Source organism: Macrobrachium rosenbergii, chromosome 27 (genome assembly GCF_040412425.1).
Source record: "Macrobrachium rosenbergii isolate ZJJX-2024 chromosome 27, ASM4041242v1, whole genome shotgun sequence".
Lineage (NCBI taxonomy): Eukaryota > Metazoa > Arthropoda > Malacostraca > Decapoda > Palaemonidae > Macrobrachium > Macrobrachium rosenbergii.
Genome location: NC_089767.1, coordinates 37,024,509 through 37,039,694, shown reverse-complemented (window position 1 = coordinate 37,039,694; position 15,186 = coordinate 37,024,509). Strand labels below are relative to the sequence as shown.

At 36.5% G+C, this 15,186-nt stretch overlaps 1 protein-coding gene across 50 annotated transcripts in view; it reads right to left on the bottom strand.

The window, feature by feature from the left end:
- Positions 1–358: 358 nt before the first annotated feature.
- The window catches only part of LOC136853649 (CBP80/20-dependent translation initiation factor-like), a 151,100-nt gene continuing 136,272 nt past the window's right edge, over positions 359–15,186 (bottom strand). For 30 of the 50 annotated variants that reach the window (XM_067129488.1, XM_067129496.1, XM_067129504.1 and 27 more), the window contains 7 exons: positions 13,436–13,641; positions 8,977–9,114; positions 7,842–8,034; positions 6,018–6,136; positions 5,343–5,513; positions 4,550–4,687; positions 359–4,252 (listed from right to left, as the gene is read on the bottom strand). In XM_067129488.1, coding sequence (XP_066985589.1) covers positions 4,025–4,252; positions 4,550–4,687; positions 5,343–5,513; positions 6,018–6,136; positions 7,842–8,034; positions 8,977–9,114; positions 13,436–13,641 — 1,193 coding nt within the window. In that variant the 3' untranslated portion in view covers positions 359–4,024. The remainder of the gene's footprint in view (positions 4,253–4,549; positions 4,688–5,342; positions 5,514–6,017; positions 6,137–7,841; positions 8,035–8,976; positions 9,115–13,435; positions 13,642–15,186) is intronic. The other 20 variants (XM_067129509.1, XM_067129494.1, XM_067129505.1 and 17 more) reach the window with 1 other exon arrangement.

Below are 15,186 nucleotides of genomic sequence, written 5' to 3'. Positions count from 1 at the left end.
CATACAAGCTGTTTGTTGTACTGTATGTTATAGATTAGTTTTGTGAAACCATTGAGTCACATTCCTAAACATTCACAGAGCTTGTCCAAAAGAAAGCTTCTTGAATGGCAGGTGAAATTCTGAGCAAGGTGAAATTATAAGAAATCAGACAGTTTTATACGGAGAAATCAAAGTCAGAAAGCAATGCAGCTTAGTCTGCATGGGGAACATACAGTTTATATGTAAGAAATATGAATTACCATTAGTTTAAGAAATTAACATTAGAGTGTGTAATTTAAAAATGACAACAGCAATAATATAATAATGGTATAATAAGTAAATTGGGAAAATTTATAAAATGTAAAATGAAACTATGTCAGAATCAACATTTTTATTCTACAAAGTTTGACATGAAATTCATTGACAGTAATTATCATTAGCACACGTCTGTACAAAATAAAAGGTTTAAGGCATTTCAGGTCATTTTGGGATAAAACATGGATTGTAATTCACACCCAAAATGGTGATCAAAGCCACGTCTTATCTCAAGAGTTTAAAAAGGAAGTACTTTTTCTTTAAAAAAAATCACATTAAAGAAATGAAACACCACTTTTCTTTATCATGTGAGCTATTGCAAAATATCCATGTTTCTACAGAGCACATTGCTAATTGCAGCGGTGTGTGTGTTGAAGGTGCCGTGATGGTCATTGTGAACGGAATGAGAAAGGGATTTTCATGCTGCCAGGGATGGCAAGCATCTTTTCCTTCATACAGAGTAATAAGCATAATTACGCATTCATTCATATCTCATTCAAAAAAATAAATGGGTTTTCTTCAAAAGACTACATCTATCATCCAAAAAACATGAATTAGTAACGTTAACATTTAACTGATAGCAATTTTGCTCAGCATTCCAAGATACAATACCAAGTTAGCAACAACAACAAAGACAATTTTTTTCAATTTCTGTGCCAATAGTTTTTAATGGCCTCTTCCCCAGGAAGCACAGCCATTTCCCTAATTACAGTATCTTTTTTTTTTCTAAAAATACATCTGTAGCACTTACTAGTTATGAAAAGGATATCAATACTTAACAATCTTTTAGAGCGATGCCATAATAAATATATACACACATACATAAATAAAGCCAAGACAGGCAGCCCAAAAGTAGTTGTGGCAATGGACTAGATTACTTAAAGCATTCTCGTTACACATTCAAGCTTTTAGTTGGGAAATGTTAGGACAATCACCAACACTACTCTCTATGTGTTCTTTCGAGAGCCCCTGGTTTTACATGGAAGCTCTGTTACACTTCTGGTAAACCACAACTCGAAATTTGGCCTGATCAATCAATCACTACCAGTATATCAAAGCAATATGCATTGCAACTGTTAATCTGAACAGTGATGAGCAAAAACATTACAAGCCAGAAATTTAAAAACAGAACATTTGATAAATTTCCAACAGCATTAGCAGATGCAGTGGTAATGAGTATATGTGTTGCAAGATAATAATGAAAGACAAAAGATTATCATTTATGAACCACTGACCTAGATAAACTTAAGTTTAAAAAAAAAAATGTACAAGAGCCTGAAACAATTATAAGTGAATGCCATTAAAGTTGGTTCTATAATGAGTTGGACCTACAAATTCCACAAAGTTGAGCTGTCATTATCAAAATGTTATAAAGTAGTATAAAATTAGTTTCACAATATTTGTTTAAGGCTGTCAGGTTTTATCATTAAAATATTAAGTTATCATATGTATGGAGAACAATGATTAAATGCCTAATACTAATGTACCTATATCATGATATTTTGTGAGGTTTTATTACAGTTGTGTAACGCTTATCACCTGTAATATTGTGGTATATTTTTTTTTTCATTTTACAATAACTATGTTAGCTGAAGATGTACATCATGCTGAAAATTTTCAAGATTATATAGGCCCTAAGACAAAGAATATAGTTTCCAAAGTTATAATACAGAAAACTGTACTAGTACAAACCTTAAGAGTGAAATTATATTGCTGGATTAATGACTATACAGTAGTTAAACTGATATCTTACTTTTTCTATAGCTATATTAAGTCTGTATTAAGTTGTTCCAAGTTTTTTTTTCTAAGGCACCAAAATTATGTAGTAAATGGTCTTCACTTCCATAAAAATTGTTTGAGACAAAAGTATCACTAGAAACTCACTTGAGTACCAGAAATTAATTCTTATACAAAAATATTAGATCTCTTTTCAAAGATAGACCAAAATTTTCCAGGAACTTTTAAGAAGATGAGCAAACAGTGACACTGTGTAGATGGAGACATTACTAAGCCCAGATGAGACTGAATAGTTGGATTAGAGTTGAAGTCAAAATAAAAACACAAGACTACTCACGAGCTACAAAACAAGATTCTTTATCAAATTACAGAAAAAACTGTCAACTCCAACTGTTCAGTCAAACGAGGCCCAGTATTGTTTTTCTGCCGTGGAAGGTCAGTCCATCAGGGTCCAAAAGTGCACATTTAAATATAAAGATGACCGGCATTGCTGGAATAGAAACTGAAGATCTGAAGTTGTGTTACAAGGGACAAAGATTATGAGAGAATCAATGGGAAGCTGTTTATAGGAAGTTGGACCTTTTCTTTTTGGAAGACTATCAGCAGCTCATAGACGCAGCTGGGTAGAGGAAGAACAGCTCATAGGCACAGCCGGCGAAGGGCTCATGTATTCTTTATTTTGGAGAGGAACAGGTGTGACATGCTTAGGACCACTTGTTGAGGACTGCTAGCTCAAACACGGCTTACACTCCACTCTTCACTCGAGGCATTTCACAATAGCACCCAAAAACTTCACCATTAAGCCTTGAGGCAATAGTCGACATCACAGTGGCCTCCTGAAAAGACTGTCACCCATCAACAAGAACAAGAGTTCCCTACAAGCACCTCCGGCAACATTGTGTCTCCGGCTGGCCTGTATAATATCTGAGGATGATTACCCTAACAGGTGTAATCACTCGAAATATCGAGAATCGTTATCATGTCGGTCGATCGATAAGTTAGAGGAGCCAGGCTGAGACATTCCTCCTTCTGGTGCAAACAGGAGCTCATGGATAAATTAAGAACAGAAGGCATCCCTTCAACAGACCTCCACTGCTCAACAATATACTAATTATGGTTAAGGCATTCTTCTTGTAAACATGTGATGCCAATCATGGAGTAGTTAGGAACTATCCAAGTGAAATTTCAAAGGGGAGCCTTCTTAGTTAAGTAATTAACCAAACATGGCACAAATTTACTTCTATCCAGAACCAACAAGTGTTATAGACAGATAGGCAAGTGGCTATAGACAAGAGCATCATGCTGTTTGTTGAAAGATGAATCTGACTAGGATCGCTAGTGATGTTGCAATGACAAGATAAGTATTAAGTTCAGTAGCTGAGATATGGCTTTTAACAATGCATTGCCAGTGTTCATATGCTTCAAGATATTAATAATAATAATAATAACTTGCATGCCCTGAAGAATGACATCTTTCTTTCCGAAGCTGCCAAAAACAGTCTCGTTGCTAAAGCAGATACAGTATACTATTATGTTACCACAGAAGAATCATTTATCATGACAGTAAGACTTTCCAAGACAAACTAGCATGACTAGGATGTGAATGCCAAACAGAAGCATTCTGGGGAGAATATAAGGCTATATGAACCTACAAGATGCCAATTTTACTAGGAGGCAATCAAGAGGGTGACAATCTATTTACAACCAGTTGATTTCACAATGACTAATTTGTTTTCTTCATTAACTGTATAGGCTTCAGTTGAACCATTCAGAGGCACAATTTCACACCAATTTTGTATCAAACTGAATCAAAGTGGGTATCTGATATATAAAAGGGATTAATAATGGAGTTGATTTCAGTCACAAAATGGATATATAAAATTGGCAGCTGTGCTATTGTAATATATTTTTTTTTTATGTCTAGCCTTCCACCAGCAATGATTTGGCACCAGACAAAAAATACCTCTAATTCTGGAACCTATGAAAGCCTTTATTATTTACTTCCAGACCCTGGATAATAATACATAACAGCAGGGGCTGGGAGCTGCCACCTGGCAGCATGCATTTCAATTAACTGGAGTAACGTTTTCCGAACGGCTGGCACTCGAACAGTAGTTAGGAATGCATCACGCGCGGCACTCATGACCCGTGCCATTTGGTGAGGTAGCTCCACCTCAATGTCCTTCCCTACTCCTGTCAGTACGAAGAACAGGCATTCAGTCTGTTAGGGCAAAGAAGAGGACAACAAATTATGAGAATATAATGGTTAATGAAAATATACTCTGCCAAATATATCTACATAAGTCTACTCTATAAGGCAGTCATGCTTGTCCCTCTTTAACAAACAATATACCAACAACTATACATTAATGCACTGAAGAAAGTCATTTATTCCCTTGTAAAACATATATTTTTTTAAATGATGACTCATTTTAAAAAAGGGAAAATCAATCTGTTCTCTTCAAAAACAACAAAAATTTAAAAAAATGAGGAGTACTGTACAAGGGAATTGCTATACCTCTGCTAGACTATTCACAGCATTCTCTTTTAGACACACTTGGCAGCACTGGGCCAGAAGGGTTAGGAGCAAAAGTCCTGGTGGCGTCTCACTGTTTCTCATGCATTTTGTCATCAATTGCACGTGACGCCTCTTGAGCTGTAGTGGCAATCAAGATACAGTATTAGTTTAGGATATCAGAAACAGGGCGATAAAAATAGAGTTTAAAATGCTTAAAATATAAGAGCAAAAGAAACAGGTACAGTATAATGCTTTTTCATGAAACTGGACAAACATGTTTTCAAGTTCATTTATAAAGGGATATAGTCACTATAGTAAATGGTGACCACCTGTTATTTGGTATTAGTTGAGAAAAAGGATCATCTGATAACTCTTTGACATTTGTTGTATTGAAAAAGTCTCCTAACATGTAGTGTGATAATCATCATGACATGTAAAGCATCTTATGATTATAAGAATTATTTGTTGTGCCTTTATCATGCCTAGTAATTATATTCATTAGACCATTAGCTGTTAGGTAGTATATAATTTCATAGCACCGATAACGATTCTTGCTGGCTACTTATTCAGATATGAATTCCATATCGCATTTTTTCTCAGAAAAGAAAGCCATCCAAATATAAACAAATACCTCTCATTAATGTCACATATTTCCGATAAAGAATTTTACATAGCATTCTTATCTCAAGGAAACAAATAAAATATAGTCACTAGTCATTTACCAACTGACCATCAGGCAGATCACAGATTTCATTCTAATCAGTCATGAAGGATACTCCTTTTGCTTCCTTACCTGTGTGTACATCTCATTCAGGAAAGTCATATATGCGATCCAGCGTGGATGGGCGGGAACAAAGCCTGGGTAAGGGGCAGGGGGATTATTCCTTAAGAGTCGGTCTCGCTCTTGGAAATACTCCTGACATGTATTGAGTAAAGTTTCAAGGAATGTCTCACTTTTTTCTTTCTGTGGGATAAAGTTTTTTTTTATTAGTAACAAGGTTACAAAATTACAGAGATTTAATTTTGATAAAAAGAACAAGACGTGAAGTCAGTGGGTCCAATCCACTGATGTACCAAACATGAAAAATGCAATTACAGTACAGTACATTAGTTTACAAGGAGCACATAAAATACTACATATATTGCACTTTTATATTTCTCTATTTCATTGCTATACCATTACTATATTTCTATACTGTAAATCTTTACTGTTCCACTACTATATATACTTCTTTTCTGTACCACTACTATTTTTCTATGTTTCTTTAGTGTACCACTCCTATATTTCTATATTTCTGTGCTGTCCCACTACAGTACTATATTATACTATATTTCTGTATTGTACCACTACTATATTTCTAAAATTTTTTACTTTACAACTAATATATTTTTACAATTCATTACTGTACCACTTCTATATTTCTCTACTGCTTAACTGTAACACAACCATATGTTTGTAGATTCTTACCTCAATAATTGCAATACAAAGGCGGGCAGCTGGTTCTGCATGTCGAGATGCCTCCACCACTCTTGTAAAGACATGCCTCACAACTTCCATCAGTTGTCTTGCACTGACATTATTTGGATCTGTTAACAAATCATGAGACGTAGTTAGTCACTGACAAGCCACAGAAAATGAAGTCTATGGGGCTGGATCATTTTCAAATCCAGACCAGAACCATGAGCATGCAAATGAAAATATGAAAGTGATATGTTCCTGCTTAACAGTTTAAAATTGAAGGTTAACAATAGAATTAGTTAGGTAAAATACTTAGATAGCTCCAATCTGGATGTGGAAATTGCTCAAACAGTAAAATAGGATATCAGCTTTGCATAAGGCATGTTATAACAAATTAGTAAGGAAAGTAACTATGAAGACATGAATTCCATTATGCATAAAGAAAAAAAATATTAAAATAAAAATAATCCCATGCCACCATCTTGGGTATGAGACTCATCTCTGAGTCTGTACATTCTCTCACATGAAGATTAGTCATTCCCCGACGTCCACTGCGCATAAAAGTTTATCAACACTCGCTTGTGATATCACTTTTGTGCCGTGGTGTTTCTTTGTCTAAAGGTCATTAATATGACACCAAAATGCAAAAGTAGTGAAGCTGGGAATTTTACTCAGCTAAACAGAGCTAACAAAGTTTCTGCTTTGAGTGAAAAAAAAATCAAATTCTCAATGCATCCTCTTTCAGAAGTGGCTAGAATGTTCAAAAGGAACAAATCATCCATAGAGGGATTACTGAAACAGAAAAACAAACATGTGTTGCCTCAGCTTGTGCCCTTGCAACTGAAGACTGGTGGTGATAGATAAATGCCTAGCGCACATTTAAAAGGTTTTGAATGTGTGGTTAGAATAGATAAAAAGATAAGGTGTTCCTTTGGATGGCAACGTGTTGCGTCAGAAAGCACAAAGCTTATATGAGGACTTGTTGAAATCAACTGCTGAACAGAGTGAAAATACAAAAATTACCATACCATACAGAAAGTAAAGGACAGCTACACAGATTTTGAAATTAACATATACTCAAAAATATAAAAATAATGGGAGAATCAGCTGTCAGCTTTCCAGTAAAAATGAAGTTAACTGAGGAAAAGGATACATACATTCCAACATGCATTCTACTCTGATGAGACAGGACTGTTCTGGAAGATGCCTTACAGAATATACATACAAAAGCAAAAGACATAATACAAGATTCAAGGCATGAAAGGACAGGCTAATGTTGGTACTATGTGACAATGCTGTTGGTCACATGATTCGGAGTGGTGTCTATTACTGGGCCAACAACCTACACACCCTCAAGAACAAAATGTATGGTCATCTTCCAGTTTTCTGGCATCACAAAAGCAAAGGTTTAACTATTTCTGTAAAGAATGGGTTTGCCTTCGTTTCTCTCCAAGTTAAGAAATATTTGGAGAAAACAGGTTTACCTTTTAATTTCTACTTATGCACAATGTACCTGGGCATTCTGAAGCTATTACTTATGAAGATGAAAATGTCTGACTTTTATTTCTATCCAACAACAATAGCAATAATAATAACAATTACAATAACACAGGGCTATACTATGTGAAAATCAGCCATCCTTAGATACAGTAATGCAGTGGCTATTTTCAACTTATCAACAGTGGCTCTGGCTACCAGCATCTTCCTCTCTGATTCTACCTCTCAGCATTCAAAAGCTGGGCCTATTCATAACTTCCTCCCACCTTAGACCTAAGTAACTAAATCAGCTGCATTTAGAACTGCTATAAGTAACAGCATAAGAGTGATTCTAACCTGACATGGCTTTCGTGATCGAATTCTGGACATCAGGTGAGAATGGTCCAAGGTCGGGTACAGTTGTAGTGGGCGTGGAAGCCTCCAAGTATTGCGCTCGAAGGTCCGCAGATCCAAGGGATTTGGATCTCTTGATTCCTGATTGGCTCAGAGCTCCCACAGCCAGGGAGGGAGGCCGGGCCATGGGAACAGCCTGCGGAAATGATGAAAGGTGAGGATAATGTTTACAGTGCAATTACAGTATTAGATGATTTATTCTTAACATAATAAGCTTAATTTATACTAAATTACCATATGATATATGTCTCCATTAATCTAATAGGCCTACTCTACAATACAGTTGCATTCCTATAAACACTATAGGTCTAATGTTCCATAATACAGTATTATGAGAAATCCTTCAGAACGGGTTTTAAAAAAGATAATTCTAGTAATCAGATGGTAAAAACTCAGCGTAATAAACTAAAGTGAAATACCACCACACTAATCAATTAAACACCAACTCTGATACTGTCTATCGTAATTATATACAATAACAGAATACACAGAAGACATTTAAACAGTTAAAAACTATTCCTTTGCCTTAGATCTGAGACGATTTTCCGTCTGTAAATACAAACAAACTTATTGTGTCCTATAAATCTCGTACACTAAGTCTAAGCTAAGGTTGGAGTACTGGAGCTAATACAACGTTAAGACAGATTTTTCATTGTACAAGAGTTTTAAGGTATCGTCACATCCAGGGCTTAGCACATACTTTCCACCCCTTGAGCAAATCCCTTTCAAAAACTAGAAGTTTCCATATGATCTGTTGACTAAAATATCTCACAATTCTGTGTGATCCTTATATTCATTCGTGTTTGTGTGTCAGCGCGTGTATGTAGAGAAAATGTGATACTGAATATATATTATTTGCGAAATAAGACTATCACTTCCCTCCACCTGTACTGGTGTCGAAGACAGGTGCCAAGGTACGAAAAATTATTGTCGACTTCCTGGTGTTGTTAATGTTATATCTGACCTAGTTTCCCTAAACACCTGCATCACGATAGGCAAGATTATTTATTTATTTTCTGAACTACAGTGGAGAATAACAGCTTTGTACTGAAAGATTTCCTCTTCTTCTTCTTCTTACCTTAGAATCTGGGTCATTTTCCTTGTCGTCGCTGAAGTGCACCCTGGGAGGAGAGCCACTCGGGGGTCGAATATCACCATTGGCTGTCTGTCGAATATTACTGCCTGATTTGGAGTGTTGCAGACTGCCAGGTCGACCCTGCAAGAGAGACGCGTCGGTTGAGGGACAAAGACACGCTACGAGAGACAGGGGGGATAGGGAGAGAGGCTGCGTATCTGAAATCCAGATCAGGCTAACTGAAGACCCGAAGAAGTGAGACGAGTTTTCAAGAAGAAGAATGACTGGACGGTGACGCTATTAATAATCGTGCGAATCAGTGGTGGACTTGTCTCTTTAACTTATTAAGCGGAAATGCCTCTACCAAATTAAAATATCTTAACCAATAGAGCGACTGATTTAACAGTCAATAATTTTGGAGAGCAAAAAATTAAACCAAGTTGTTTTGAAACGTTAAACTAACTATCCAATGCCTGAAAAAGCAAAATGAGAATAGGAAATAAAAAAAAGTCTTCACAACTTAATTAAACATGACACAAAGAAGCGTGACATCATTAGACATCAACGAAGGGTCACGTGACATCGTTCCTTAGAAAGTTTTAATAACAGTTATGATAACGGAGAGAGGACAAAGTTTTAATAACAGTTATGATAACGAAGAAAGGACAACGTTTGAATACCAGTTATGATAATGAAGAAAGGACAAAGTTTTAATAACAGTTATGATAACCAAGAAAGGACCAAGTTTTAATAACAGTTACGATAACGAAGAAAGGACAAAGTTTTAATAACAGTTATGATAACGAAGAAAGGACAAAGTTTTAATACCAGTTATGATAACGAAGAAAGGACTGAGGAGAAGGGGCGTGTGACCTGCACGGAGTAATTACAGACAATTACGAGGATGGCGACAGGACACTCCCGGTAAATGATAATAACGCTGATGACGGTAGGGACAAAAAACAACAATAATGAGTGGAATAATAAACAGAAGATTTTATGATTTTAACTGATTTTTTTACATTTCATTTAAATATGATACAAGCAAAAATGGAGACGAAAAAAAAGCCACGTAAAAATCTGTGACCACGCAAAAAAAATCACGATTAAAAAGTTTTAAAATATATAAATAATATACAAACATATAATATGCATAATAAACAAATACTATTCCACAAACATATATAATAAACAGTTACTATTTTACAAACATATATATATATATATAATCAATTACTATTTTACAAACATTTATATAATATATTATATATATATATATATATATATATATATATATATATATATATATATATATATATATATATATATATATATATATATATATATATATATATATATAAACAGTTACTGACTATATGTTTACGTACAGTATTAATGAGAGCTAAAATGTTTGTGCTGCCAAGCATGTAAGCTGACAGAATGACTTACAAAAGCAAGTGCTTGAAATTCTAAGTGTCACTTGGAGCAAGGAAAGAGAAGAAATATAAAATATCTTATGAAGAGTCAGAGTTCACCTGTCATGTCACCCGAAGCGATGAAAGCATTCCGAAATGAATCTAATCTTCGAGTAGAAGAATACCGATGAAGTTCTAGCCTATGTTATGCAGAAGATTAACATCGCATAATGCTTACTCTGAAGTTACTAACTCAGCATTGTAAAATGAAATCTGTCTTTATAAAGCTTTTAACCTCCTGGAGAAGAGGAGAAAACAAGCACGTTAAAAGAGAAAGAAGAAAGGATCAACGGAATCTGATGATGATTGTAAAATAATGACTGTAAAATTACTAGGATCTGTTACAAGACCTAATTAGAACATCACCATATGCTTAATCTATTAAGATACTTCTCCCTTTAGAAATATTAATATGAATGAAATCTGAGGTCAGGACGGAATATAGAGCGTAACATTTGTCCTAATTACAAAGAAGTGGCGTAAGTAAAGGATTTTTAAGGCAGAACAACGTCACTCAAGAATTTTAAAGAAGAATCACCAATTACGAAGGTCTTCAAAGAAAGATGGCTTAGTGAAAGAATTCACAAAAGAAAATTTGTGTTAGTGGAGAACTTTACAAGATATAACTGTCATCCTGAATTATTTTTTTTATATGAAATAAAAATCTGTTAAAAGGTCTTTCGAGGAAAGATATAGTGAAGGATCTTATAAAAGAAAAATGGTGTTAGTGGAGAACTTTACAAGATATAAACGTCACAATGAAAGATCTTATTTATTTAAACAAAAACAAAAAAAAAAAGTCAGTGCAGAACTAGACGAAATGAAAAGATCTCAGCGAGGCTTCGAGTATGACGTAAGCGAATCAGCTGAGAAGTGTCAACAAGACACGAGAGCCCCCGAGAGGGACTGAATGAGATCACAAACACACATCGTCCGTGAAGACACAAACACAAGCAGACAAACATGCAACAAACAGTACGGGTGAACATGGGTTGTGAAGACACCAGGGCCATCCCCACAACATTTCACCTCTTTTTAAGAAAAGCTAAAGTTTTGACACAAGTTCAAGTGTTCTCTTTTTCGTGTGCGTGTTACAGGCCACACAGAATGATGTCATAAGCAGAGCGATAGATTTTTGGGTGTTAAGGTGTGTTATGCCCCCCTAGCTGGGTTTTATTTGTGTTACTTTACTTCAATTTATCCGAGACTGAAGGATTTAATCGAGAGTTTATCTGTATATTGATATTTTAGAGAAGAGTTCATGCCAGCGGCAGGTCAGCAATTCCAAGCAAAGGTCTAATACTACTGAGATGCCTATCTACCTCAGGTGAGAGAGTTTAATGATCAGAACTGCATTTAAGGCCATTTCTATACAGTCTCCCAATCCGATATGACCTCTACTGAACCTTATTCTAACAAAACAGCCTTGGATTTTCCTTCTATTCAGCTACCCAATCCTCTCACACATACCGTGAAATAATGTTAATCTAAATGTAAATGGAAATTATGTATACTTTTATCAAAAATAAGAAAAATAATAGGTAAACAGAATAAGCACAACACCTAGAACTCCCATATCGACTAGCTATACCGAACTGACAAGCGAACCTAATTTCTGAATTTGGGATTCCAATTTCTTTTAGAATGCTAACGAACCGAAGTAGAATACCTCTAAGTATTCTCTAATATTTTCTTTGACTTCATGTCTCCTCTGAGATGTATAACCTGTGCTTCAATAAAATGTCTAAAGCAGTGGTTCTCAACCCCCTTTTTTTTTTTTTTTTTTTTTGGCCCATGCATCTTTTCACCGTATATCAGAATGTCATTTCCAAACCCCAACCCCTTTCCAGAATTGTTTGCCTCTAAAGGTGAATTCCAAAAAATATGCAACAAAATACTAACGCAAACACAATCTAGCAGAGAGAAAGCCCAGCATGACCTCTCAGTTGTGCGGACCGATGGACACTGCGTTTTGTGTGGTCCTAGAGCCAGTCTGAGCCTGCCAATCTGTGGTCACAATTCCCCCCCAGCCCCTGAAACTCTGGAATTCAATTTCCCCCCCTCCTTGGTTGAGAACCACTGGTCTAAAGTATGACAAGGCTGGACCAGTTTATTTAAGATGGCTTACTACGACGACCTGATGTGGAAGGTCACTGGAAAATCCCCTCCCAGCAAACACTAACAAGATTAGCAACAGGAAAACTGCGTTAACTGAGGCTGTTCCCACAGACTGGATACTGACGGAACTACTACTTGATGTTAGTGAGCTCACCCTGTGACATCCTACCTTAATTCAAGAATTATAATCCTGGTATTACATTCTAAAAGGCTTAAAGTTCACGCCTTGCTTCCCTAATTATCTACAACCCACACGAACTCACCAAAGGAATACCTTAAAGAACTTTCCGTGTTTGAAGCACAGATGTGACATCCTACTACAATTCAGGAATCATATACCTAATATTCCTTCCTAAGACTTAACCCTCAATCCTTCGTTCCCTAACTCTACCTGCAACGCTCCTCGTGTACTATGAACGCCCCCAAAACCACAACTTAATTCAAAATTCCTCTCGGAAACGAGACAATTCCTTAAAAATCCTTCCGTACTCAAAACACGGCTGTGACATCCTACTTCAGTGCAAGAATCATAATCCTGGTATTCCTTCCTAAAGCTTAAACCTCAATCCTCCGTTCCCTAACTCTACCTACATCACCCCTCGTGTATTCTGGACCCCCAAAAAAAAGCAACAACTCAATTAAAATCTACCCTACTGTTACTGTTATCAAAACGTTCCTCTCTTGCCCCTTGAGAAACTCACCTGAAGGGTCAGAACCAAGGCATTCCTTCTCAAGAGGCCTCAACCTCAATCCCTCGTCCCTATCTCTACCTACACCCGTGTATTCTGGACCCCTAGCAACAACTTCGGCAACAAAATCTACTGTTACTGTTATCAAAACGTTTCTCTCTTGCCCCTTGAGAAACTCACCTGAAGGGGCACACTACTGGAGGATTTCGAGTGTTGGAGGGGAGGCCTGGTGTTCAAAGAAACGAATTCTCGAGCATTTACATTGAGTCCCGGCTTCTCTACGTAGCCGCCGCCGCCGCCGCTGCCGTTCTGGGCGATCATCTTGCCGTTGAGGATGGCGTTGGCGTCGCCGTTCGCGTTGTCAAAGATGCCAGGTCCTCGGAGTGCTGGTTTTCCGCCAGAGGGCCGCGCAGGATGCGCAGGAGGAGAGAAAAGGGAGTGGCAAGTTAGACAGGGCATAGGAATGAATCACCTGTATTGTACAGGTAATTGGTACTGGATTCCAGGTCATGATTGTGTGAAATGATCTTCCAGGAATTGATTGATACTGATGAAAGAAATACCCGTATTCTACAGGTAATTGGTAATGAATTCCATGTCACCCGTATTCTACAGGTAATTGGTAATGAATTCCATGTCATGATTTTGTACAGTAATCTTTAGGAAATTGGTTAATACTGATGAAAGAATCGCCTGTATTCTACAGGTAACTGGTAATGAATTCCAGGTTATGATTTTGTAAAATAATCTTCACGAACTGGTTAATACTGATGAAAGAATCACCTGTATTCTACAGGTAACTGGTAATGAATCCCAAGTCATGATTTTACTCATGTTATAACCAATTCCCAGGAATTGGTTATAACATGAAAGATTCAAAAGACAATAAATATATATCTTAACCTAACTGATCCTCTAAGAAATGGTTAAAACATTTGAAAGATTCAAAATACAATAATACATCATAACCTATACCAAACTTACTTCCAGGTCATGATTTTGTGAAATGAACTCCAGGAATTGGTTAAAACAAATGAATGATACAAAACGACACAACATACATGATTCTCTTCCGTAAACGTACCTAGTATAATCATTCAAAATAATCTTACAAATCTTTTATCTATAATAAAAAAGGTCTATTAGAGTGAGAAACATTTGACACAATACCCGTTATTAATACTGTAACTACGTCAAAAATGCAGATTAGATACTACTAGCCCCAAAAGAAGAATTCTCCATAAGGTGAGCAGAGTATGTCTGTTTCATTAATCTATCAATTCATTTTATTCGAGGCATAAAATCTGGATGATGGCAACACTGCAGACACCCAATATGACCACACATAATTCAAATAAATCGAGAAGTAGTCCGTATTTGGCACATATGTTTGTTCCGATGACTGGCTTTTAAAAATATACCTTCATTTGGCCTCGGTTTAAAACTGCCAGATTTATTTCAAGACCAACCCCGTAGGGGGGCAGTGCCGTCAGTGCACCTCATGCGGTGCACTGTGGGCATTAATTAGGTTCTTTGCAAAGTGCTTTCGGCCCCTAGCTACAACCCCTTTCGTCTCTTTTACTGTATCTCCTCTCATATTCTCTTTCTATCATCTTACTTTCCACCCCCTCCTACCAACTGATTCATAGTGCAACTGCGAGGTCTTCCTCCTGTTACACCTTTCAAACCTTTAACCGACAATTTCCGTTTCAGTGCTGAATGACCTCACAGGTCCTAGTGCTTGGCCCTTGGCCTAAATTCTACATTCAATTCAAGTCACTGTACTCTCCTAAAGAACTACCTGAGTGAGGGTTTCAAAATTCACAAAGATACCTCTCCCTACTAAGTTTCATTACTAGCTATATAGACCTTTAATGGTTTCTTTTCACACGGAGACAAAGCAAACACCCACTAAATTAGTTATTAAAGCT